This window comes from Chlamydotis macqueenii, chromosome 5 (assembly GCF_036417535.1).
Source record: "Chlamydotis macqueenii isolate bChlMac1 chromosome 5, bChlMac1.mat, whole genome shotgun sequence".
Classification (NCBI taxonomy): Eukaryota; Metazoa; Chordata; class Aves; order Otidiformes; family Otididae; genus Chlamydotis; species Chlamydotis macqueenii.
The window spans coordinates 13,500,911-13,528,751 of NC_141560.1; the positions used below are offsets into that span (position 1 = coordinate 13,500,911).

At 39.0% G+C, this 27,841-nt stretch overlaps 1 protein-coding gene across 3 annotated transcripts; it reads left to right on the forward strand.

The window, feature by feature from the left end:
* Positions 1–250: 250 nt before the first annotated feature.
* On the forward strand, positions 251–26,480 carry WARS1 (tryptophanyl-tRNA synthetase 1). 3 transcript variants are annotated; one of them, XM_086748992.1, is made up of 12 exons: positions 252–334; positions 1,464–1,519; positions 4,474–4,690; positions 5,758–5,965; positions 13,054–13,162; positions 14,038–14,157; positions 14,763–14,945; positions 16,296–16,396; positions 18,065–18,177; positions 20,819–20,992; positions 23,971–24,111; positions 25,348–26,480. In XM_086748992.1, exons 3-12 carry the CDS (start codon positions 4,577–4,579, stop codon positions 25,504–25,506), a joined length of 1,422 nt encoding a protein of 473 aa, XP_086605118.1. In that variant the 5' UTR covers positions 252–334; positions 1,464–1,519; positions 4,474–4,576; the 3' UTR covers positions 25,507–26,480. The 3 variants fall into 3 exon arrangements, with proteins under 3 accessions (XP_086605117.1, XP_086605118.1, XP_086605119.1); XM_086748991.1 differs by lacking the exon at positions 1,464–1,519 and having other exon boundaries at positions 251–334; XM_086748993.1 differs by lacking the exon at positions 1,464–1,519 and having other exon boundaries at positions 264–281.
* The last annotated feature ends 1,361 nt before the right edge of the window (positions 26,481–27,841 follow it).

Sequence of the window (27,841 nt, forward strand, 5' to 3'; positions counted from 1 at the left end):
CGCGCCGGGTGGAAACAATGCGCCCTGCTCAAACGGGCCCGGGTCTATGCATCCTTCCGCAGAGGCTACGTGTTGGGCACGGCCGGAGTCAGGTCACGGCTCGCTGGGTGTGCTAAGGCCCTTCTTCCACCGCTGCGGTGTGGAGGGCGCTTCGTTGGGCTGGTGACTGTAGGTGGAGGGAGGGCTGTGGGAAGCAATGGTTCCGGGGGTATGCGTTTCCCAGCCGGGAGTGTGAGCGCCTTGCCGGCGGGGGGTGATGCAATGGCAGTGACAGCGGAGCGGTGAGGGGAGCCGGGCTGGGTCGGGCAGGGCAGCACAGGCCCTCGGCGAGCGGGTGAGGGCCAGGCTGGGGATGGGGTCTCGGTGAGAGACCCCGGCGGGCGGGCGCGGGGTTCTTGGGGCGGTTATTGTCGCCCCCGTGGCGAGCGAGGGGCGCTGGGAGCGGGGGTCTCTGCGGGGCGCCTTTCCTCCTCCTTCCCTTTGCGCTTGAGGGCTTTCTTCCTCCACTCCCTTGGGGCCCGCAGCCCCCGTGGCTACATCGCTAACGCGCCGGGAGAGAAAGCCCTCTTCCCTGGGAAGCGATGGAGGAGAGGAGTCCTGGCCGCTGGAAAGTGCGGCCCAGCGCAGGGAGGGCAGAGCTGGCCAGGGCCTTTACCCTGCCCGGGCAGGCCTGCGGTAGGGAGGTGTTGCAGGGCTCCAGGGTTGAAAGCATCAGCTCGCTGGTTAATTTTATGTGTAACCGTTCCTGCACAAGAGCTTAGCACTTAGCAGCCGTAGCGTAGTAAAGATACATATTTGATTTTCTTCAGATGAGAGTGGTTGAGTGGTTATATTACCATCTCAAGGAATTGTTTTGCACACATTTACTGTATTTTCATAGATAAGGTGATGATTACCATGACTGGAAAGGAAGGTCTACTGTAAAATTCAGCCTATGTTGGAGTACTTCTCAAGGGCAGTTTAACACAACATCTGTGTGCATACTACCTGCTTTAATGTCACTTTTCACTTTTTGTTTTATTTCCAGGAGGCAAAACCATTTTCAGGAACATAAGTACTGTTAGACTTAAATTTGAATTCTTTCATTTGTTCCTTAAAAATTTTTCGGGACTTTTGTTAGTGTTGTCTTTGGAAGTCTTGATGTACCTTCATGCAGCGTTTGTCGTGAAAGAGCAGCTCTTCATGTAATGTGAAACAGTGTTCTTTGATTCTGGGGTCTCTAACTTGCCAAATCAGCAAACACTGAAAATGATCATAGATGTGTGATTATCATCCAGCTGGAAAGAGAGGAGAATACAGTTGTTTTCTGGTAGCTATGCCAAGGATTATTTTTGAGCTTTGTCTTATGATGATTCAGTAATCTGAAGCAGTCACAAGAGCAGTACCCGTTACAAGTATTACAAAGGGTGTGTGTTAATATTCATAAACATTTTCTAGTATGCTCTGTGTACTCTCTTTGCCAGTTAAATATCTTGTGCCCATGAAAAAGAAGAAAACACTAGTGTGCAAACAAGAGAATGTAAGTAAATCGTAGGAATGCATCAGAGAATTCTTTGATATGCTTCAAATTCTTTCAAATAACACTGTCCAACTGCAAATAATCAAGCTTGAAGGGATCGAGATTAGGTTAAAAATTTAAGCATTACTGAGAATAGAATCATAGAATGGTTTGGGTTGGAAGGGACCTGTAAAGGCCATCTAGTCCAACCCTCCTACCACAAGCAGGGACATTTCCAACCAGATCAGGTTGCTCAGAGCCCCGTCCAACCTGGCCTTGAATGTTTCCGGGGATGAGGCATCCACCACCTCTCTGGGCAACCTGTGCCAGTGTTCCACCGCCCTCATTTTAAAAGTTTTTTCCTTATGTTCAGTTTGAATCTATGTCCCTCTATTTCAAAACCATTACCCCTTGTCCTATCACAGCAGGCCCTGCTGAAGAGTTTCTCCCCATCTTTCTTATAAGCCCCCTTTAGGTACTGGAAGATGCCTACAAGGTCTCCCTGGAGCCTTCTCTTCTCAATCTTATTTTTTAGTCAATTATATAATCTAAGTATGGTATCAGTGTTCATAGACTAAGAGAATTAAACTAGCAAGTGGGTGTATACACTTCTCAGCTTTCTCAGGGCATTCAGCTGAGGCTGAGATCTGGGAATATTGCAGCTGTCTGACAAACAAACTCTTAATGATAGATGTGTTTTGGTAACCAGCAAGTTATGAAAGCAACCTTCATAAGTTTTCTAGGCAGGTGAAGGCTTTTTACAGTGGCAGTTTAAATATATACTATGTAAACTTAACAAAGGTTGTGATTAGGTTGATTATTTTGTAGAAGGGAGTCTTTGAAATACTGCTGAGCAGCTAATGCAATTATTACATGCTTTTGTTTCTTCTTTTTTTTTAATTCTGGGAAAGGGGAGCCAAATGAACATGTTTTTTTATTAATAGCTTTTATGATTCACTTCAGTTACGTATGTATCTTGTAATCTCAATCTATTCGCACTCCATGCATAGCAATAGATCAATAATATGCTAGGGAGTCTCTCCAGAGAAACATAATCCTTTGCAAGTCAGTAGGACTTCACATGGGCACGGAGTTCTTCCTTCATGCACATGGGCACAGCGTGACAGAGAATGCTTAGGGTGAATGCTTTGTTTCCAACACAGCACTGTTTGCAACTCAGTATTAAGTTAATTTACTCTTTCAGCTTGCAGTGGATTTGTCACTATCACATCTGAATATGGTTCATGTAAAATAAGCATCAGTTTATGAATTAAGATGACATCACTTTCCTCAAGAAAAAAAAGCTACACGGTAGCTTGGGTGACTGCATAAATCGACCACATCTGATTGTGAGGCAGCACTTCACAACCCTGGCCAAGTTGCAATGGTAGTTTTCACGGAAAACTTTCTTTTCCCTCAATTCATTTTTGTCATTAGGACCTGCACTGTTATCTCATTTTAACAGCCTCAAGTTTTATGAAATTCTTTTATAATTCTCTATATGCTTCTCTGTGTACCTTGTTATTGTGGTATGTTTATCCCAAATGGATTAATTTGAGATACTGCTGTTTCACTTACAATGTTTTTCTGGCAGATGATGTCTGGCTTACCCATTTTTAACACTTATTTTCTTCTGTGTAAATAAGGCAAGCTTACTATAACTAGAACCATAATGGTTTTAAAACTTTCTTCCCATATCAATTTAATGCTTGTTTATCCTCATTTATGAATATTTAAACAGCCTGATGCTGGAATTTTTAGAGAAAAAAATATTCAGAGCATATGTGCTTCTGAAGACCTCATCATTTTGTACAGAGAGCTGCTGAGCATGAATAATTTTTGAAAATAAGGATTTCTTAAGATAAGGAATTCTGTCTTTGCAGTTAAAATGAGTTTTCAGTCATGCCAGGTTGATAATGGATTCACTGGATTTCTTAGACATAAATAAAACTCTATTTTTAGGTCAGATATTATCTGAAGACAATTTATCAGGTAATTTTAGAAAAATTAGGGGAAGAAATTGCTGGGATACCATGAATTGCTGTGCTACCTTTATGGGAGGCATATGTAATGTAATATGAGTTAATTCAATGCAATACATGTTACAGGAGTTTCCTGTCTTGGAAATGACTGGGAAGTGTTCAATGTACTCATTAAAATTAAGTACAGCAGAGCTTATTTATAACATCTTAGATTATAACTGATGGGACAAAGATCAAGATATTTTTGATGTAGAGTGAAAGCTATTTCAGTGCATTTGATAACAGAAACTATATGCTTGCTTAACATTTTAACAACATTATTTAACTTTCTGTATTTTCTGTGTTAGTGTGCTGTAAACTATGCAGTTGTAGTTTTCCAAAGTCTCGGTTGCTGTTAATTAATGGACTGCTAAGAAACTTTCAGATGATGTTACCATTAATATGTACAATGTTATAGATTCTCCCTAATCATCAGTGTGTTTTGTAACCTCTGGAGGAAAGCAGTGAAGATGATGACTAGGCTTTTCTCTTATATATGTTTCTTTGGACTGAAGTATTGTATTACATGTATTATGTATTACATGTATGGTAGTTACAAATATCTCATTCAGAATTTGACAAGGTATCAAGTAGTGCAAAAACATCAACTAATCAGGAATCAGTTAACCTCTACCAACTGTTACGAGATGCTCTGAGTCATAAAGATACTTAATTTTTACTTTTGTCAGGAGTTTGACTTTGAAAAGGTGTTCTAGTGTTAAATATATAGACAAACAACATTAAAAGTGATCTCTCAATTTGTCAGTACCTCTTGTCAGTGTCAGTCCATTTCTGTATGAAACTGAAGCTCATTGTGCTAATGTCTCCACGTTTATCAATCTGATATCAATAGACTTAGGGATGGGGTCACTGTAGTTTTTATAGCCTTATTCTGTTCATCTCATCTTCAAGATATAGACAAAATAATAAAACAAACTATTTTTTGCCCTACAGTTCTCCTTGTTATTGCTGCTGTTTTGAATCTGCAAGCCAAAGAACTGGAAGACGTTAAATTTAGTTGCATTGTAAATAAACAGATCTTTTGCAGTCTGGCAAAATGGCTGATAGTCCGAACTGTGATTTGGAATCTCTGAGTCCGCTTCAACTGTTTGAAAGAGTAACTGAACAAGGAGAGAAAGTCAGAGCACTGAAAGCAGAAAAAGCACCAAAGGTATTTCGATTTCATGTTTTCAGCCCATCCTTTTTCAAGTGAGGTCTGTCTTTAAGAGTACTGAAGAATATGATTGTTCTGAGATTTATTTTGTACTGCAGTAAGAAAAATATCTTGTTAAAAATATTTATGTCCATTTTGTGATGTATTGACATATCTGGAGCAAGGTATTCACTAGCAAGAGCAAAGTTTTTACTCCTGAAGTAAGAACAGAGTCATAGGCTTAGAAGCCTGCTGTGTGACAGGATCCAAAGTACTTGATTTTCAAATAAAATTTATACCACTTGCATTGTTCCCTGGTTTTAGATGCTTCATTAAAATCTTTTTCTCCGTGCGTTATTGTACACATTAGCAAATAAGTGTTCCTGTAACTGTACTGGCAGTCCCTGCTTAATCTCCCTTAAGTAATTTAGTAATTTACCTGAATTTCAAGTTCTCTATTCCATCATCACTATGTTGACAAAGAGAGCTCAGTTTTAATAGGGGCTCTCTTAGTGTATTGCATGTGGGAATAAGCTTTGAAAACTGGGAGTCGAATAAAGTCTTGATCTATTTATTGCTTGCATGAGATGTTACAATAGCGTTGTATAGAAAAGGTCATAACAGTGAAAGCTGTAAAGAACTTATAGTTCTAGTTTGCCTTCAAGAGTGTCAATGAATTATAATGAATAAATTATTTTTACGTGAGCCACTAAAATAATTGTAAATTAGATAATGATTTACATTATATTTATATATCTGAGAAATTTGCTTAAAATGTTAAGCTTGTTAAGCAGGCAAGCTTTTTTTTTTTCTTTTCCTCAGGCAGAAATTGAAAAGTGAGACAGAGGTGCTTTAAATATCTTGGCAATGGTGATGCTCTAACTTCTGCTGGTTAGGAAATGTTCACCTGCTATTTGTTTTTCTTTTACCTTTGGCAGTGATGCTGCAAACATGTAAATAAAGGCTTAGAGTTTATGAATAAGCAATTCAAATCAAAGCATGTGTGCAGGATTTTGAGGGGTTGGGACATTAATGTAATTGTCTATCTTAAGTATGTAAGTCATCTTTTTTTTTCCTTTATTTAGGATGAAATTGATGCAGCAGTGAGGAAGCTATTATCATTTAAACTGTCATATAAAACAGCAACAGGGCAAGATTATCAGGCAGGCTTGCCTCCAAGAGATCTTGTATTAATGAACAATGGTACAACTAAAGAAGAGGATGAGGATTTTGTGGACCCCTGGACAGTCCAGACATCAAATGCTAAAGGCGTGGATTATGACAAACTCATAGGTATAAATATTTCTTGGCTGCTACTGAGAAATTTATGTCAAGTGATCCTAATGACCACAAAACCGGTAAGGGATCATAACAAATCCTGATAAAAACCATCATAGGTATAATTTAATTTATGTCTAATTTTAGCGTTCACATCTCTAAAGAATTTGCTGTAGGAATTGAAAATGTCCCAGGCAGGGATCTTCTATGGAAGACTTAAAAGTTTTGTGAAGAACTTCTCAGTTTAAAATAAAAGTTTTACTTGCAGTTTATTTTGGGCATAAGAACTGTTAGTAAAAGCTATGTTACTGAAGACACTGTGACTGAGTGTCTGAGAGCAGGAATGATCCAAAACTAGTGCAGAAATCTGTAAGTGTAATGGTTCCTTCACAAGGCACACTGTCAAGCAGCCAAGTGCTGGCTGGGATGGAAAAGATGCAGCTTATTGAAAATCATGCATGTAATGGAGAATATTTTAGACAGAGATGTTACAAAACTTGCAAAGTTTTGTAATTTAAGAAACAGAGGGTTAGTTAATTTCCTTATTTGTTTTACAGTCCACCTTTTATATCTTGTTTGAGTCTAACATAGAAACAGGTGAGAGAACTATTCATTAATTTTTACTATTTTTGCTTTTTTAAAATTATTGTCAATCTTAAATCCATATTTAGTACCTTAGTGAAATTTCTTTAACAGTTTACACTGCTAGTGTCAGCTTAGCAGCTTGTTTCACAATAGAGCATATACCGTTATGTGTCAGTAACCATATATTTGCTTTTAGGAGGTCAGTTGCCAGTGTCAGCTCTCTTTTAATTTGGTGTGATGTCATTGTAAGGTCGTGTCAAATGTATATGCATATTGGCTTAGTCTGCAGAATGTAATAGGAGAAAGAAAATGTCAGAAAGGGAGAAGTGTGCAAAGAAAGACATATGTTGGTAGGGGAGAAGGAATAAAGATAATTGTTAGAATTTAGAAATGGACGAGATCTCTTGTGATCTTGTTACTTGTGTAGGAGGTATGGAGAAGATTTTTTGTTTTCTTTGAGGGGGACTTCTAAGTCTTGTAGAAAAGTGGAAAGAGTACAGTGCAAGGTCTTTCTTAGAATGACTAGCATGACTTGACTGTAAATCATTTTCTAAAGCCTACAGAAATGTCCTTTTTTCCTGTAACTATTTACGTATGTTTGTATATGCATGGTCTTTTCATCTACCCTACAGTGGTGGGTTAGCCTGAAGGGGTTTTACTTATTTACACTGCTAGCAGATTGGGGAATTTGGTAGATGAGTCATTTACCTTGTTCTAAGTGATGTGTTGGGAATTTTTCAGAGAAGAATACTATCCTAGCCACTTCAGGAAGTGAAAAAGTTACTGCTTGTTGTTGATAAACTTCCTCCTCATTCTTCCCCTTTTAAAAATAATAATAAAAAATATTGTCCCAGAACTTGCCATCCGATAGCTTTTACTGTAAAGGAATTTTTTTGTGCCATCTATAATCTGTTTATTTACTAATGATACTAGAGAAAGTTGCCAGTGTGTTTGTGTTTACTCAAACATAGAAAACATGAAAGTGCCAAAAGCACAATGTAATTGAAAGGCAGATTCTTCTCGAATGGTTGTCCTAGACGTGCACTTAAGTGTATGGTTACACAACAAAACAGCCTGAAGATATTCTGGGAAGAAAGGTTCTGTTAGCTAAGTACTAGATGTGAACATCCCTAGAGAAGTGGTGTGTTTTGGGGTTGTTTTTTTTTTAGTTTGAGCATGAGCAAGGAGCAGAGGGATGAGTAAGAAAGAGTTTTCTATGCTAACCATGTTGATACTTCAGTGATCTGAATATTGCAACTGATAAGAAATGGTTCAAGTTGGTGGGGATCTTTTGGAGATCATCTAGTCAACCCCCCTACTCGAAGCAGAGTCAACTGGAGCAGGTTGCTCAGGACCTTATCCAGTAGGATTTTTATTATTTCCAAGGATGGAGATGCCATGACCTCTCTGGGCAACCTGTTCCAATATTTGACCATGTGCACAACATGAAGGATTTTCTTATTTTTAAATGGGATTTATATTTGACCATGTGCACAACATGAAGGATTTTCTTATTTTTAAATGGGATTTATTTTGCCTCCTGTCATTTCACTGGGCATCACTGAGAAAAGTCTGGTGTCGTCTTCTTTACTCCACTCCACCTCCCCTAATCAGATCTTTATACCCATTGATAAGATCCCTCCTGAGCCTGCTCTTCCCCAAGCTCAGCAATCCCAGCTCTCTCAGCCTTTCCTTGTATGACAGATGCTCTAAGCGCTTTATCTTTATGGCCCTTTGATGGCCACTTTTGTATGTCCATGTCCTTCTTTTACTGGAACCCAGAGTTGGACCTAATGCTCCAGATGTGTCTCATCAGTGCTGAGTAGAGGGGAAGGATCACCTCCCTTGATGTTCTTGCAGCGGTCTTCCTAATGCAGCCTGTAAGGCAGCTGACCTTCCAATGCCACAGAAGTGCATTGCTGGTTTATGTTCAATTCCTTGTCTACCAGAACCCCAAAGTCCTTCTCTGCCAAGCTGCTTTCCAGCCAGTTGGTCCCCTGCCTGTACCAGTGTACGGAGTTATTCCTCCCCACATTCAGGACTTTGCATTCCCTTTTGTTGAACTTCATGACATTCCCATTTCTCCAGCCTTCTGAGGTCCCTCTGATGGCAACACAACCATCTGTTTTATCAGCTGCCCATCCAAGTATTGTTTCATCCACAAACTTGCTGAGGATGTACTCTGTCCCATCATCTACCACCATTAATGAAGACGTTAAACAGTGTTGGCCCCAGTATCAACCCCCTGGGGTACACAAATAATGTTGGGCTCCATCTGGATTTTGTGCTACTGGTGACAACCCTTTGAGCTTGGCAGTTCAGCCTGGTTTTAATTCACCTTAATGTCCACTTATCTAGTTCAGACTTCATCAGTTATCTATGATAATGAAATAAGAGACGGTGTCAAAAGTCTTACTAAAGTTGAGATAAACAATATCCACTCTTCTCACCTCATCTAGGCTAGTCACGTCATTACAGAAGGCTATTAAGCTGGTCTGGCATGGTTTCCCATTCATAAATCCATGCTGTGACTACTCCCAGTCACCTTCATGTCTTTAATAATATTTGGGAATGCTTTCCGGGTTTTTTACTCCGTGACATGCCCACAGATTGACATGAGTCTGGCTGGCCTGTAGTTCCACAATTCCTTCTTCTTGCCCTTCTTCAAGCTAGGAGTGGCATTTCCTTTCTTCCAGCCCCCAGGAACCTCTTCTAGTTGCCATGACTGTTCAAAGATTATTGAGGCTGGCCTGGTCAGTAAAGTTACTGTATAACAAACAGGTTATTAGTTTTCTGTATGCCAACATAACATGGCATTAGCAAAGAGGAAAAGTACACAATAAATGTAAATGCAAATATGCTTTTGAAAATGGCGTCTCTCAGGACTTCTTATGAACAGTGAGTTGAAAACTGTCTTTTGGAAAAAGCTAGAACAGTAGAGATCAAAAGCACACTAGGAATTTTTTTAAAACTCGTTAAGGAGTGGAGACTGTCCTTGTAAGAAGCTGTTTAGGAAGGCAGATTCTTTGCAGACAGAGAGCCTAAAATGTTTTGAATGTCCTCATAAGAGGAATAAGAGGAAATAGGTAAAGAGAAATTATCCAGTTTTTTAACAGGAGAAATGAAGATGGACAAAGAGAAGGGAATTGTGCAGTCTGTTAATGTTTAATGAAGAGATTTAGACGTCTACAGTGAAGTCTTTTATATATCAGAGAGCTTTTAATCACTTTCTGTGACAGTGAACAAATATTTCTAGGGTGGCTAGCCCTAATTAGTCTCATGCATACTCATGTTTCCTGTTTCTGTAAGATTAGCCTCTTACCACTTCCTACTGCTCTGCTGAATCAGTCATTCTCATGTTCATTTGGTCTCTTTTTAGCATTTATCCTGATTAAAATTACTTTGCCATTTAGTAGCGCATTTTATTTGCTGGGAAGAAATTAATTCAATAATTAAGGTTCATGAAGTTCAACAAGGCCAAGTGCAAGGTCCTGCACCTGGGTCGGGGCAACCCCTGATATCAAGATGGGCTAGGGGGTGGAGGGATTGAGAGCAGCCCTGCAGAGAAGGACTTGGGGGTACTGGTGGATGACCCAGCTATGTGCACTTGCAGCCAAGTAATCCAACCTCATCCTGGGCTGCATCAAAAGAAGCATGGCCAGCAAGCCAAGGGAGACGATTCTGCCCCTCTACTCCGCTCTGGTGAGACCCCACTTGCAGTACTGCGTCCAGCTTTAGAGCCTTCTGCCCAGGAAGAATGTGGACCTGTTGGAGCTGTCCAAAGGAGGGCCACAAAGGTGATCAGAGGGATGGAGCACCTCTCCTATGAAGATAGGCAGAGAGAGTTGAGGCTGTTCAGCCTGGCAAAGAGAAGGCTCTGGAACCACATTATGGTGGCCTTTCAGTACTTAAAGGGAGCTTATAAGAAAGATGGGGACAGACTTTTTAGCAGGGCCTGTTGTGATAGGACAAGGGGTAATGGTTTTAAACTAAAGGAGGGTAGGTTCAGACTAGATATAAGAAAGAAATTTTTTATTTTTTTTTTTTTTACGATGAGGGTGGTGGAACACTGGCACAGGTTGCCCAGAGAGGTGGTGGATGCCCCATCCCTGGAAATGTTCAAAGCCAGGTTGGACAGGGCTCTGAGCAACCTGATTTAGTTGAGGATGTTTCTGCTTCTTGCAAGGGAGATTGGACTAGATGACCTTTAAAGATCCATTCCAGCCCAAGCCATTCTATGATTCTATGATAATATGCCTAGTTTTCCCTCCCATTTAGTAATTAATTCCTACTAACTTTAATGACTATATGCAAAGCCCTGTAGCAATGCTGTGCATAACCAGTAATTCTAGAAGAAAGTTAAATTAGTATAGAGGGTCTGGAACTGTGGAAATGCTTACCTGCAAGTTGATGCTCAAACTGGATACATTACTTCCTGTCAAGATTGAGTCTTTACATCAGTGGGATTCCTGATTTTTGTTTGTGAAAGGCTGTGCAGTGAATAGTTCATGTAACAAAATGAAAAAAAAAACAGTTCACATAACAAACTTTAGCACATATTTCCATTTTCAGCCCAAGTGTAGGAGTGGAACTCCCTGTACTCAGGGCTTCTCAGCATCCTGGTGCTCCAGGGTACATATTGGTTTGACTCTTCTGTCCCATCCCTCCTAAATCCCTTGGGAGCACTGCAGTCTCAGTGATTTTGATGGCTGTGGTTTTAAATAGTCTTTTTTGAGATGTATGCAAAGCCTTCGTAGGCTAAAAATAGCCTCCCTGCTGTGCTTCACGAACCTATGCTGTAAAGGGATGGAAGACCTCTTTCCTTTTTTTGGGGGAAGAAATTAGTCTAGTCTAGGATAATAAGCCCAGAGTTTCTGAATATTTGGCTTTTCAAATTATACCAGTGTGCTTAATATTCCTTGCTGCCCCTGCGGGTTAATTTTCTTTGTAAAATGAGTTGCATACCCAAGGCAGTATATCAGGTAACCAGCTCAGGTAGAAAGCTCTGCCTCCAGCTGGAATCAGTCTCTTTGTTGTCCAGTGGTGTAAACTGGTACGCTGTCCAGCTAAGAGTCATTACCATGTGCTAAGATGTAACATTAGAAGCCCACCTGCTGAAGTAAAAGTTGTAGTCTTTGAAAGGACATTTCAGTTAATTACGATATTCCTGCAGGAAGGCTTTTAGTGATACTTGCTTTTGCATTAAAAAAGAAATCGAAAATTTAGAAGCAGGAACACGCATAAGGAGGGAATTCAAAGTAAACTTGATTGTATGTGAGGCATTCAGAATGATTGTACTTGTATTTTCCACAGGGCAGAAGTGTAGTAGCCCTGTAAGTCATAGTTTACTAGCTGCATAATGAATGGCTTAAAATTAATTTATTTGTTTCTAGTTTCCTTAGGAAACTCTGAAGATATTTGAAGTTTGTCAAGTGTCATGAATATTTCCCTGTGGAATTTCCTGTTACAGCTAGGAAGACTTATGTGCTTCTCGCATGTGAACATGTGTCTTATAACCAGGGAATTTGCCAGTGTAGTCTCTTTTTAATAAGATAGTTGCAATAGATGGATCTAGATATTTTGTACATAAAAAATGTGTTTTTACATCCAGAGTCTCTGTTTTGTTCTCTTGAATGCTTTGGCAATTTCAATAATTAATACTGCAAGTTGTTCTAATGCTGAATAGAGCAGAATAGTAGCAGAGAGTAGGTTCTTGTCCAGATTTTTTCAGTCAAGTCCGAATCATGGAGCATTGACCTGCTTATTAGGGCCCAAGAATTAAGATTGGAGTATAGGAAGCTTTACTAAAGAAATAAAATACTTCCCCAGTTCAGTTTAATGGGAATATGAAAAAAAAATATTGCTGTTTCACTCTGTCAAAACCTTTCTTGAATGAAATGACTGCATCTGAAAATGTTGTGTTATTAATCAGCTGAGTTCCTAAACCACTGAGTAATAAGTCCTAGTTGACTGCAAGGGACAGTATTGTGTATTACCTTTTCAAGCCTCTTGAGGGGAGCAGTGTCTGTAATCATAGCTCTATAAAATAAGAATCAAGTTTGCAGAAGGGTATTTGGGGTCGGAGACTGAAAAACCATGTGATCCGAGGGCATAAAATTTAGACATTAAGAGAGGAACATTGAGAGCCTCACAGCCATTTTTATCCCATGGCTCACACAGGCCAATGTATTGACCTAAATATCTTTCTTTGCAATGCTTTTGTTCAGAGTATCAATACTTCTGCTATAAGGAGACTGCAATTATAATCAGTCATGGATGAAGCAACTCTACAGATTGTGAGTAAACTTGGTCTCCTAGCATCGAGTTAGTATCGGAGGCGACCACTGGGACTCCCAGGAAGCATCAGGAAAATCTAGCCGTTTTACATTTTCCCTGAGAATTGAAGGAGATGTCGTTTTTAATCTAGGCTGCATTGATATGTTCTTGGAAAATCTGACATCTGGTTGTAGCTGTGCTTTGCTTAATTTTATTTTTTTTTTAACGTTTTATTATTATAGTTCGGTTTGGCAGCAGTAAAATTGACACAGATCTGATCAATCGAATAGAAAAAGCTATTGGGCAAAAACCTCACCGCTTTCTACGTAGAGGAATCTTCTTTTCTCACAGGTGTGTTTTTCTTGGTTTAAAATTCAAAATTCACTTTCTGTGAGCATTATTGGGAGAAACCTACAGCCAGTAAAAGACCACCAAGGTAAACCGTGTCATTTGAAATTAGCAACTACTGCAGACTTCCCCTGGCAACATTTGAAACCCTTGGTTGCATCAGTTTCTGATATGTCCTCACTAATCCCAAGTAGAAGAAATGTGTACAGAATCTTTGCTTTATACAGGTTCCATTTTGACTCTGCGTTAGCAGCCAGAAGAGGAATTGGCCTAGCAGAGAGCTTCAGGGCTCATACGGTGTCACTGCTCATTTCAATAAAAGTTCATGTGGCCTGTGGACCTATGCTTCTGTATTGTTACATAAAAAAGGCTCAGGGAATGATCTTAAGCACCAGCCTGCCAGTCATCTGCACTGTTTAATTGTTAACATGCGTGGGCTTTTGGACTATGGCAGCTAGCAGATTTCAAATAAGTGCCTGAGCATGATTCAGGGTATAACCTCCACCGGAGACCACTCCAAGCTGGTTGTTTCAACCTGTTTGGGAAATGATTTCCAGCTCTGTTTTACTAAGCCTTAGAAATTATTATAAAATTAAGTACTTTTAAAAGTTGCACATTTTTTATTTTCATTTTAAAATAAATTTTAAATTAATTTTTAATTTAATATTTCTATGAGGTTTTTTCATGGAGACTGAAGGAGGCAATTAAATTTTAAAAATTAACAAACCAAACCTATTTATTTCTAGGACACTTAATATACTATGTTTTGTTTATAAATAGGTTTGGCTTTGAAAGCATTCAAATTTTGAATAGGAGCTTTTTGCTGTAGGTGTTTCTTCCTAAAGAGTTGCATAATGTTTTCTCTGTTTTATCTTTAGAGATATGGACCAAATCCTTGATGCTTATGAAAATAAGAAGTCCTTTTACCTTTATACAGGCAGAGGTCCATCCTCTCAGGCAATGCATGTTGGTCATCTTATCCCATTTATATTCACAAAGTAAGTGATTTCTACCATTTATACTAATCAAAATATTTTCTTCTAAGGAAATGTTGAACGTGGTTTATGGAACTGCCTAAATGATACATTACAAGGAGTTGTTTTTATTTGAGGTGAATATTAATGAACTTAAACAATGCAATCTTACCTTTTCACTAAAATTATCAAAATCTCTGCAATACCACCATAAAGCCCTCTTCCTTGCACCATTAGACATGTAGCACTCCTTAGAATTTTTGTTCTTCTTAAAAATGAGTTTGTAATGAGACTCGGTAACATTACTCTATAATGCGGTGCCTGCTGCAGCAGGACACAGAAACATTGGACTCAGAACTAAAAGTCTCATTGAAGTCTGTTTCCATTGCAAATGGTGACCACTGTTACGTGTACAGGAAACAATAAGTGTGAGTCTTTTTTCCAGGTAAGTTGTCACTGTAATTGGGATAAAATGTTTATTCTGTTCACGTAAACATAACTGCATATGCATACAAAGAGAAGCAGACCTCTTTATAGCCTCTTGTTTAAATGTGTAGAAATACTTTAGCTGCATGACTTATGTCTTCATTTTAACTTAATTTGAGATAAAATCTTTCTGCTTTTATTAGGTGGCTGCAAGAAGTATTTGATGTTCCCTTAGTTATACAGTTAACTGATGATGAGAAATACCTTTGGAAAGACCTAACAACTGAGAAAGCATATGAATATGCTAGAGAAAATGCAAAAGACATCATTGCATGTGGTTTTGATGTCAATAAAACATTTATATTTTCTGATTTAGACTATTTGGGGTAAGTATAAATTTCTTTAGGGTATTGTAATGAAAAAAAAAGTGTCTGTATTTTCTCTCCAGCTTTGACAGCCAGCAGTGTTTTAATACATGTAGCTAAATTTGAAAGCTTCAAGACAAGTTTTAAAACACTTAAAATAGAAACTTATTAATTTTTCTGCTGTCTAACATTTTATATATATCCTGTTGTCATTCTTCTGTATAACATATGAACAAATACTTGTGTGTGCAATGCTTAAATTTAAATTATGAAAAATATATTAAACCAGCCAAATTGTAAAATTACCTAAACCACCAAGAAGCCTCCAGATTGATTTAAGATGGTATCAAAATCTTTAAGATGTGTTTACACTCTATCTGCTTTAACAAAAGGCATTTCAGCAACCTGTTGTGGTCAGTTAATTTAATAATACAGCATGAAAGATTAGTATTTGAACTTTACTTAAAGTTTAAAGAAGGTTTAAAAAAAGAAACTGCTATTGGAACTGCCTTCTCAGAAGTTTTATGGCAGAGTTGACAACAGAAGTTGTGGGCTTTGTTATTTCATGTGGGGTGATGAGCTTCCTTAAAGACTTAGGTGAGATTGTATGTTGAGAGAATGTGTGTTTTAGAGATGCACTGTATAACTACAGCCCCCAGAATGTGGAGCCTACAAAGCAGCTTTTCCTCCTTTCACTCCCCTGACTTTCCTGCCTTAGAAAAGTTGCATTAACATGGATCTGCCCTGTGGCTGAACAAGGGCAGATCAAGGGCAGATCAGAACTGGTGTTTGTTTTGCTTCAGCTCTTCAGCAGAGGTACAAAAGGAGTTGCTGAGCTATTTTAGATTTGGAGATGCTGCCGCTGTATTTGGTGACAGAGAATGTCCAAGCAGGGAACTTAGCCTGGAGAAGATGAGAATTTGGAGGATTTGAGCTACTATACCTTTGGTGAACTGCACTGTCCTGTATGCGATGCACACTGGGGACATCAAGAAACACAGAAGACATGATCCATTCAGGTTGTCTGAGTTCAAAGAGAAGCATAATGATAAGTAAACTTGAGGATCCATGAGGCATTTTGGCATCATTTCCAAATCAAAATATTTCAGAGTTTAGATAGTTAATTGTGACAAAAATAATGTTTGCAATAAATGTTGGGGAAAAGGAAGAATAAATCAAACTTTCAAGGCCTAAAATTCTTGTTTGTAAATGATTTTGTAGTAATCATCTCAAGTGGGCCACAAAAAGACCAAAATTGTGAGATTTAATCCTGCAGGTTTTTTTACAGTCTCAGATTTTGGAGAGAAATTTTCTGCCTACACTTTTCTGCTCTTGACTTCTCTTTTTATTTTTCCACTTTCTTTCTCACAGGACAAGTACCGGATTCTACAAAAACATCGTAAAAGTTCAGAAGCATGTGACATTTAACCAAGTGAAAGGAATCTTTGGCTTTACAGACAGTGATTGCATTGGTAGGATATATATGAGTTACTTCAAGTGATGCTTGCTTTCACTCTCTCTTGCACTGTGTAAGCAATTATTTAAAGAGATTAGTGTGTGCCACTTATGAAACTGATAGAAAAAGCAAGAAGATCTGTGTTTCTAGGCTGATTGTAAAAGGGTATTGTTGTGATTCCTTCAGTACAGAAAACACTTTACAGTGGAATTTCTAGCACGATAACTACCTTTTTGGCCTTAGTAACAGCGAAGTACAGAGAACCATTTTTTTAATATATATAGTGATTGCAGCTATAGTCAGTTATGCCTCCTAGAAATTTATATGCTGAAATTATGTAGAAGCTTTTATCTTCAGAAAAAGTTATATTGATACACACATTTACACATATCTGAAAAAGTTAAGGAGCACTCAAAAGTCTAATTATCAAGGTGCTGGGTAACTCTGTCTTCCATTTAACTCACTGTGATTGCAGGTTTCTATCACATCAGCCAAAAAAAGATTCTGTGTAAAAGACTGCCTTAAAACCTTGTTCCTGAGCCCTGACATCTTTCTTTCTTTGACCAGTAATTGGGCCAGTGACAGCTTTTCAGCCTTCGCTATAACCACGGAACAGATTCCTACTTCTGTCTTAACAGTAGTCTAATAAAAGTTGGTATTATGATAATGACTTCATTGCATGCGTGGAAAAATCTGCTATTTGCTTTCTGTTCTGGGGGGATTTTGATCAGGGAAGTAGGCTGGTCACTCTGTGATTAAAACAAAAGTATGAGACACATCTGAGATGCTTCATGAGTACAACATGCCTATAGCAATGATTCTAAGATCTTAGAGGGGAGCTTGCCTGATAAGTAGCTCTATAGCCGTTCTCTGAGAAAGAGAAAGGAAAAAATAGCAGCTCAGAGTGTTGATATAGTCAGTTGTATTTCTGGGAAGGGTAGGTAGTGTAATGATGAAGAGAGTATGTGCTGATGAACCTTTTCCATAATCTTTGTGATCACAGCCTGCCTTTTTTCGTTAGTTTCTATGTTAGTTGAAGGTTTGTTGACATCATAGAAGGTAAATATGAAAAAAAATTCCTCAGATAAGGCAACACTGCTTGATAAAAATAGATGTTTGTCTCCAACTGAGTATCTGAATGATTCACTTGTGCATTTTAGGTATTTTGAAAAGTTCTCTTTCTTTATCATAGCTTATACAAGGGCCATGAAGATGATCAGAGGGTTGGAGCGCCTCTCCTGTGAGGACAGAATGAGAGAGCTGGGGTTGTTCAGCTTGGAGGAGAGGAGGCTTTGGGGAGACCTTCTAGTGGTCTTCCAGTACCTTAAGAGGGGTATACGAAAGATGGTGAGAAACTCTTTAGTAGGGCCTGTTGTGATAGGTCAAGAGGTAGTGGTTTTGAAATAGAGGGAGGTAGATTCAGATTAGACATCAGGAAAAAAAAAATTTACAATGAGAGTGGTGGAACACTGGAGCAGGTTGCTGAGAGAGGTGTTGGATCCCCCATCCCTGGAAACATTCAAGGCCAGGTTGGAGGAGGCTCTGAGCAACCTGATCTGGTTGGAGATGTCCCTGCTCCTTGCAGGAGGGTTGGACTGGATGACCTTTAAAAGTCCCTTCCAACCCTAACCATTCTATGATTCTATACTGTCTTCTTAGCTTTTCCAAACATGTTGTTTTCTAGGAAAGATCAGCTTTCCTGCTATTCAAGCTGCTCCATCCTTCAGTTCATCATTTCCACAGATCTTCAATGGCAAGGAGAACATTCAGTGTCTTATCCCATGTGCTATCGATCAGGTAAGAAAATTGTGTTACTGAATTTGGTTTTCATGGATTTGTTTTTGTAATGTACTATTCAAGCTTCATGGTGTTATATCGAAACATCTGTAAAACTGTCGTAGTTCAGCCCTGATCGGGACCAGACTACGCAGTCTCTCTCTCACTCCCCCCACCCCCTGAGAGAATAGGAGGAGATGATATAAGAAAAACGGCTCGAGGTTTGAGATAAGGTCGGGGAGAAATCCTTAAAGTTACCATTACGGGCAAAACAGACTCGACTTGGGGAAAACTATTTATTTATTTCTAAAATTAGCAGGAGAATGAGACAGAGAACAAGATAACCTCCCTCCACCCCTCCCTCTTCCCGGGCTTAACATTATCTATACTACCTCCCCTCCCGAGTGGCACAGGCCGGGGGGGGGCGGAGGGAACGGGGGTCGCGGTCAGTTCATCACACGTTGTTTTATGCCGCTGTGTCATCATCGGGGGAAGAACTCCTCGCATTCCTCCTCTGCTCCATCGTGGGGTCCCACAGTCCTTCGTGGAACTGCTCTGGCGTGGGTCATCTCTTCCACGGGGTGCAGTCCCTCTAGAACAGCTGTCCCAGCGGGCCCTCCACGGGCCACAGCCTCCTTCAGGCCTCCACCTGCTCTGGCATGGGGTCCTCCACGGGCTGCAGGTGGATCTCTGCCCCTCCGTGGACCTCCATGGGCTGCAGGGGGACAACCTGCTCCACCATGGTCTTCACCACGAGTTGCAGAGGAATCTTGGCCAGGAGCCACGTTACTCCTCCCCCTCCTTCTTCACTGACCTTGGCGTCTGCAGCCATTCCTTACAACAGGCTGGCAGATGCCTCTCAGGATCTTTTTACATCTTATTCACTTCTCATCTCCTCTCCACTTCTTGCAGCCGGGCCGAACCGAGTCGGGCCCAGTCAGCTGCCTGGCGAGAGGCCAGAGGGTGAGGCCTGCAAGGCCTGTGAGGCCTGTGCCTCCCCCTCTGTGCCTCTGCCCCCGCTCAGCTTCTTCACATCTTCTCTTCTCTCTTTTTTTTTCTGTTTTCCCCTTCTTAAATACGTTATCGCAGAGGTGTTATCACGGGACATTCTGCTACCAATTGGCTCGGCCTTGGCCAGCAGCAAGTCCGCCCTAGGCCCGGCCGAGTCCACTGAACAAAGGGGAGCGACTTCTAGCAGTTTCCTACAGAAGCTACCACCTTAGCCCCCCCCTCACTAACAAAACCACGACAAAAACATACCTGCAAGCATCTCTCTTGGGCAGAAACCGGAAGAGATAAAAGGGTGTTGTGCAGTGTCCTGGCGAAGGTGAAGGCTTAACCCAGCAATCATATATTCATGCATTACTCCTTCTTGCCAGTCTCAGATCTGTCTTAATCTCGCCACAGTTCACAGTGAGCTGGCATCTCTGAAAGCAAAGACAGTAAAATCTAGGCAAAAGTATACTGACATGGAGGTAGGAAGAAACTTCTGGCCCTCTCCATGGTAACTGGGGTAAGATGTAATGAGCTTAACTTGCATCACAAGAGGTTTATATTGAATCATAGGGAAATGCCTTGTATCAGTAAGAATAAAGAAGTATTGAAATAGTTTGCCAGAAAAGCTGCAGAACCTTAACAATTGAGATCAATATAGAGAGGATGGAAGAACGTCAGTGTCGTAGTTCAGCCCCAACAGGGACCAGACTACGCAGTCTCTCTCTCACTCCCCCCACTCTCCGAGAGAATAGGAGGAGATTTGACAAACAAAAGAAAACCAGGAAAAAAAAAACCAAACACGCAGGTTGAGATTGAACAAAAAGTAAATTTAACAGTAATGACAGAAGAAAACAAGAGAGTGATGGAACACAAATACAGTATAATAGCTCACAACAGATCTCCACATCCAGTCTCTTCCAACTAGCAGGGCCTCCCTTCAGCACCCTCCTCACTTATATACTGAGCATGATGTCAGATGGGATGGAATAGCCCTTTGGCTAATTTGGGTAAATTAACCCCAGCTGTTAGCTAATTAGTTAACTATCCCAGCCATAGGGGCTACCAGCTTCAGTTCTCCACCCAGCTCAGGTAAATATTAACTCTATCCTGGCCAGAACCAGGACAGTCAGCTACAAATGACAGTGGTAATGTTGTTACTTTAAATAAGTATTGTTTCTAGGAATCAAATTCAGCACTGTCTGAATTTTAGCTGTTTGAGTCACAGGGACATTCACTGGAGGATGATGTAATTACATTCATCATCAACAATATTATGTAGTAATATTATTGCGGTTGGTTTAAGTTAAATCAGCAGTGCAGCACTGCCAGCTTGATCCTGATTTAATTCAGATTCTGTGCTGGCTGTTAAATCATTTGGGAGCATCTTCAGGCCTCCTAAACATAGTTTTCACAACTATTTGAAATCTTAGTGAAAATGCCTATTAATTGAGAGAATTGAGGTGTACAGCTAAACTGTATCCCCCTTTAAAAAGGGATTTTGTTTGTTTCTTCCTCTGGAAGTAAGTTCTGGAACATTTTGTAGTTTATTTTCTTTTTTTTTTTTTTTCTTGAGACCACCTGTTAAGGCATGAATGAGTCAGCACTAATCAGCTTTTAAATCACATTTTTCAACTTTATTCTGTGCTTTTATTGATGATTGTTCTAGGACCCTTATTTTAGAATGACCCGAGATGTAGCACCTAGAATTGGACAGCCTAAACCAGCCTTACTGCACTCAGTCTTCTTCCCAGCCCTGCAAGGAGCACAGACAAAAATGAGTGCTAGTGACCCGAACTCCTCCATCTTCCTCACTGATACACCCAAACAAATCAAGACAAAGGTAAGAACCTGCAAAACTTGAGAGCGCAAAGCTTTACAACAAGGAATGGTGGTCCTCATGATTACAATGACAATTTTTTAATGTTTTCATTGAACATATCTGCACCTTTTTTTCCATACGTTTCATTGCAAAGCTTCTTCTGGAATTGACCATGTTATGCAAATTTAGCTAGATTATCAAATAAAATCTTGTCCCTTGCTAACTAGTTCAACAGTACAAACATTAGCTAGAACAATGTACAAAACATGGTGGTTGTTTATCTGATATCTGTGGAGCAGTGATGTAAGAATAAAAACTGTTGATGCTCATGCTGTAAATATAAATATTATGTTGACATAGTTTTGAAATCTGACAGTCCCTGATGTAAATCAAATAAACAGCTCTTTCTCTTGACCACCTCTCCATGCTGGGCGCACCAAGCATTGCAACGTTGGTTACAACACAGGTCAGGCTTTTCCTGCTGCTTGGGATCTGCTGCTGCTCTGCACTTCTCCCTCCAATTCACAAACAAATATTATGTTGAATTTCACCTAAGTTTTAGAAGGGGCATTTTCCTATCTGAGTATGTTCCTAATGCCCCTTCTAGCTGAAAGGAAAATCCCTCTTACTCAGTGTCAGATGATTTAGTTTGGCAAAAGTTCACCTGTGTTGTGGTAAAGGATTTACAGGCATGATAACCAGACATGAAATAACTATCTGTCAAAACAAGTTGTTTATGTTGAGTGAGCTTGGGTTAATTCTCTTCTGGTTGACACACCCATATATAGGTCAGATTCTTCTGCAGTCATCTCACATTATCTTGTGCAGAAACTGATTGAACAGTACTGTTCTGAAGAATTGGGTTTCGTCATGTGTTTGGATTATAGTAATGCCAGTTTATTTGCACAGTTACACCTTTGTTTTTTTTTTTTTAAAAAAAGCCTATAACTTCAGAAAAGAGGATACATGATTAGTGGTAATATTCTTCCATTTTTACCTGGCAAGTAGCTGGTAATCTGCAAAGAGATCCAAGAAGCCTTATGTCCAATTAATAAGTCCTATTTCTGCTATCCTTAAACTAGTGGGAAAAATAGCAAAATAATTCTAGCCATTTGGAATATAAAAGCTATAAAGAGAAAACTCTGAACATAATCTAAACTATTGAGTAATGGAGGACAAACTGAGATTTATTTCAGCTTCTGAAGCCCATCAGAAAGTAGTCTTTATAGAAATAGAGCTTGAGTGAAAGACCAAATATTGTTATGGCCAATAAATAAAAAAATAGAGTAGGAAAGGTGACTTCTGCTGAGGGTTGAAGGTTAAAAAGAGAGTGCCACTGCTGCACAAAAACAAATTACTTCTTACAGCATTTTTCAGATCACTAGTACATTGCTAAGTAATGAGGTTCAAAACTTACAGGTAATAGAAGATGAAAAATTACTAGATATCGGGGAAAGCTGAGAAGCTTCTGGGAAATCCAAGGAGATGAATGGCAACATTGTAGTAAACTATTCTTATATCACCTAACAGCACCAAATTACAGCTCAGTTATTTACTTGTTTTCCTAGAAATTGATAGTAAGATTCTAAGTCCGTACTAATTCAGGGAAAAGATCAGTGCATCACCATAGATCAAGTATTGAGACCCTCAGTCAATGAGTAGGTGCCAGAATATGTAAAAAATGAACTTGTGATTAATATAGGAAATATTTTGTATAAAACAGTAATGTACCTTCACCTGGAATATTGAAGTTAATCCCTCTCACCTTAGTAAGAAGACAAACTGTAGGGATGAGGGACACAGAAAAAAAAATTCATACAAAGACTTTCAAAATCTGGTAAGGAGACAGGTGAGGGGAAGTTCAAAACAATATGTAAAAACTTCATTTTACAGGTACTCAGATAGCTATTCAGACTGTCCTACAATGTAAGAATAGATGTGATGTGACACATGGCAGTTTGTTTTCTTAAGATATTCATCAGTGCGTCATTTTTTTAAGTAATTTGTTGCTGCAAGACATCATCCGTAACGTGGTGGTTAGAAAGATTCGAAGAAGCACTAGACAGTCATACAGATTATAAGAATGTTCAGAAATTGTAAATAGATAACAGTTCCTAGATACCAGAACTAAAAAAAAAAATCTACTTCATAGGCATGTGTGTCTCTTGGCTAATAGATGTTGATATCTGAAAAGACAGAAAAGCCAAAGGAAAGCTCAGCTTATGGTTGAGAAATACTTTTTTTCCTCTTCCTGGTAATTTATTTTCTTTACATTTGTAGGAAGGTTAGCATCCTCTGAGAATTCTACACATATATAATTTTTTAAAATAGGCTAGTGGCTTCTGATTTGCTAGGAATGGGATTAGAAGGCAGATCTATTCACCAGTGCAGTTCATCTCCCCATAGGAAGCTGCGCTTAAAGAGCAGGGGGGAGAGTCAGCAAGTATTCCATTTTTAGACTGAACAATTGGGCATTTGTCTAATTTTAGCCGGAGTTTTGTAATCTTTAGTTTTGCTTTCTCTTCTTCTCCTTTTCCTTGAAGAGAGGAAGAGACTAGATTTTGTCTACAATTTCTTCAGCATTCTCCATGCCTCCTTTATCTCTTTCAAAATTAATTTCTTGATGGAGAGAATATCTTAATTTTTCTTACATAAAGTGCATTTCCTGTAAGCACAAATTCTTACAGACAACAGCTTCAGCAAAAGAGACTTAAAACTTTTTTGACTGAATCTTGGGTGATTTATTTTAAATTTTTTCTTCATTTTTGTTCTGATTATACAGTCTGGGCAGTATGTATATAGCCATTTTTCCCTGCCAGATTCTAATGACCTCCTTTTGCTTCCCTGCTTCAGTCCTGTGGCTGTGTATTAACTTGCCCCACTCACTCTTCAGCTAGTCCTTAATATAGAATTTGGAGGGTCGTGGTACACCTCTGTTTACAGTATAATAATCCAGAATTTAATAGAAATTATACCATAAGGTCGTTATGTTGTTTCAGATTAACAAGCATGCCTTCTCAGGAGGCAGAGATACTATTGAGGAGCACAGGAAGTACGGCGGTAACTGTGATGTCGACGTGTCTTTTATGTACCTGACTTTCTTCCTAGAAGATGATGACAGGCTTGAACAACTGAAGCAGGTAAGTAGCCAAGTTGAAGATAATGTTAATCGTGTTAGTCATTTGTGAGGACAAAGCTGTAACTAAGTCCTCCTATGAACCTTCTCCGGGAAGGAAATTGTGGTGTTATTCTTGCATTCTCCATTGCTTGTAAGTTTCAGTATCAAGACCTCTGTATTTGTTGCAATGTTCTCCCTTCTCACAGGTCATTCTGTCTCTTTTTTTTAAAAAAAAAAAAAAAAAAACAACAACATTTCCCTAGTATTTTCATAAGGATCTCCAACACTGTGTAGGGCAGTATCTTCCATACTTTTCAAATGAGGCCCCTTAGGATTAGTGTTGTTTTTAATTGTATAATACACTCTGTCTGTTGCTTATATGCAAGGGACCTAAATACTCTGCAAAACTGCAAAAGCTCATGTCAAAAGCTTGTTGGGTTTTTGTTTTTTCTTATCATCACAAGAAATGTAATAGCTATGAGGAACTGATTCACTGATTCCAGGCAAAAACTGCTTCATATAAGTTGCATTTTCCTTAAACCTATCTGGCAGACTTCTGTCCCCAGGGGGTGGTAGCAAGACGTTTCACTTCCTTCAGCTGTATGACCACCATCAATACTAGGTGGTATGCGTTCTTTGGAACGCGGTGTCTGTGTTTCATAGTACCCGTGTCATAGTGGTTTATCAGCTTTCCCTGCTGGGAACAGCTGCAGCCTCTTCTCCAAACTTGTACTCTTTCCCACACAAGAGCAGGCTTGAGTAGCTACTAATACCCATGCACGCTGTGAATTACCAACTGTGAATATGACTACTGGTGTGAGCAGAGATTCTGAGTGTCTTTGGTATGAAAAGGATACTTTAGTCACATCTAATATCTTATCCAGATGCAATGAGAGAAATATGAGAATTTGTACCTCTTATTGCAAAAAAAAAAAACCAGCTTAGGGTGACTTTATTTGAACTGGGATTCTAGGAAGAAAATAATTAAAGGATTTCCCACTGAAATTCTTATGAATGTAACTTATTCCTTCCATATAACTTGTCTCATGAAATTGCGAACTGCTTTAATCTTCTAAAAGGCAACAAGCAATTTTGCAAGTAACAGTTTCAGAGTGATACCACATGATCTTCTAAGGTGTGTGCTTATTTTTAAGACATCCAAATCTGTATTTGCTAAGACCAGGCTTTTATAGAAATTCTTGTAACTGAGTCTTTTTCCGTATAGCACCAGATTTAGCAATCAACACTTTCTTGACAGGCATACACAAGTGGGGCATTGCTCACGGGGGAGCTGAAGAAGGTTCTTATTGAAACATTGCAGCCCTTGATAGCAGCTCATCAAGAGAGACGGAAGCAGGTTACAGATGAAGTGGTGAAGCAGTTCATGACTCCACGGAAGCTAGCTTTTGAATTTTGAAGAAATGCGTGTGTAACTTACCACTTGATAAACCAAAACCCAGTAATTGTGTTCTGTTGTATGTCATTACCCTCTAGTTATGTACAGCCTGCAATTGTTGCTTTATAAATATTGATTTAATGAGTTAATTACAGTGAATGCCAGAGTACAGGAAAAGCTTACAATAGGACTCATATCTATTTAAAATCAGGATATACAAGACAGAATTGCCCGATCTTGCAGAAAAGCATGTCTGTCACCACAACACTGGATTTTATTGCATTTAATGTTGAAAACATAAATAAAAATTCCATTTTGATGACAAAGCCTAATTTGTGAATTGTTTTAGGTATGTTGGTAAGAGGTCATATCTCAAATCAGTAACTAGTAGCTCCATTTTATTTTGTCAGCTAAACACAGGAAGAAGTAGTATTAGGCTAGTCTTGCTATCGTCTTCCTCTTTGACCTGGGGCAAGTCGCAGAAATCTCACTGTACTTCTTTTCTGCAGCTGTTTAACTGGTCTGACTGCCTCTAGAGGGAAGAGTTTGTCACAAGGTTGTAAATCTCCTTCATATTCTCAGGTGGAAGATAGTATAGAAATGCAAATTTTAGTTTCTAGTTATAAAAAATACCAGGTGTTAAATCCTGCCATGAAAATTAAGTTGCTGCTGGACACAGGGATACTTCTAGTATTGTCTGTTCTGTTTTACTGCACCAGGTCATTTAAAGTAGGGATGCTTATTTTCAGATGTATTCCAGCAAGAAAAAATACTTTAATAAAGTATTTCATGTAATATTTAATTATGTCCTTTCTTAAAAATAATGTCTTTGCTGTGATTTATGGAAAAGAAATTCCAATTATTAGCTAATTTGTTTAAATATGTACAGTACTGGATGCAAACTGTTAGATCTGTCTTGTATTAATACAGAATAGAAAGTTGCTAGCCCAAACATAGTCTTATCTACATCAAATAAAAATACCTGTGATAACGCAGGTGGGTATAGATGTGTGGTATTTGCAAATCATTAAAAAATATAAGGAAGGCACTTGCATGAGGTGTAAAAGATTTAAACTTTAACAGGTTCTGCACTGTGGACATATATTGACTGTAGCATTCTTTAAAAAAAAGAAAATCACACTTTTAGTTTGACTGTAAACCTTTGAAGTCAGCTGATTACACTTGGGTTGAGGGAGAAATTTCAAGGGTGAGATTTCTCATTGACTTCAGTAGACCTTGGATCCGCCTGTAAGAACATGAGAACGTTCTGGGCTATTTCTGCTGCCTGGAGCTGGTGCCGCTGCCTTCCCATCAGCAGCAGTTCTGTAACACAGCGTACACGTCCTCTCCAGCCATGACCTTGTGTTTCTGAGATAGAGATGCCTGTGTGCCAAGTTGTATATGAAGTACCCCTGTTAGTTTCTGTTTGTGCAAGGAACAAAGGAAAGACTGAAATGCAAGGCAAGTTTAGTCCTATTACATGCATTTCAAACCTGTGCTGAAAATAACAATGCTAAGCGTTGTTTTCTTTACAGGTTGCATGAGCTGGCATCCCTAATCTAATGCCATTGACTTTAATGTATTAAAGCAAATGTTTACCAGCACCTGTTTCCCTATAACCCACAGATGTAGTACTTCAGTGCTAAAAAGTGTATAACAATCAGTAGAAAAGCTTTTATTTTCTTTTTCTTTTTTTTTAAGTGGTGGAGCAATTCTTAGAAAAGAAAAATAACTTCTTAAATCCAGTAGTAAATAAACTAATTCTTAATTGCTGTAGACTTTAATGATGACCTTCCTGTTCTTGCAGTCCACTCCCTGTCATCTTTAAGCTATACATAAAATGTAAGACTTAAAATGACTATTAAAGAGCTTTTACAAACTCATAATGCAAATTTCTTCTTTAAAGTATTATATGCAGATCTGTCCTGCAAGATTTATTTCCTTTATTCAGGAAAGGGAAATATGCTGTAGAAGAAACTGTAGTGTGTTCTACTCTAACTAAGCATATGGATTAAGTTTATGACATAGCAATTAAAATCTATTTTGGAAGTTCCAGAAAGGAAAGTGATAGCACAAGTATGTAGTATTTGTTTACTGAGCAAACACTTTACTCAGGTACTGTGTCAGATTCTTATAAACATGCTTCTGAAATGATACATTTTCTCAGGGGCATCTTGGCAAATTCCTAAATCTGTTGTAATTACAATTAATGTCCTAGAGGTATTTAAAAGTCAAGAGAAGGCACTCTTCAAAAGCATGCATGAAATGTCTAAGAATGTTATCAGGCAATGTTCATTACATTTTCCTCAATTTGTTCATATTTTGTTGACCTCATTATAATCAAAATTTAGATAAA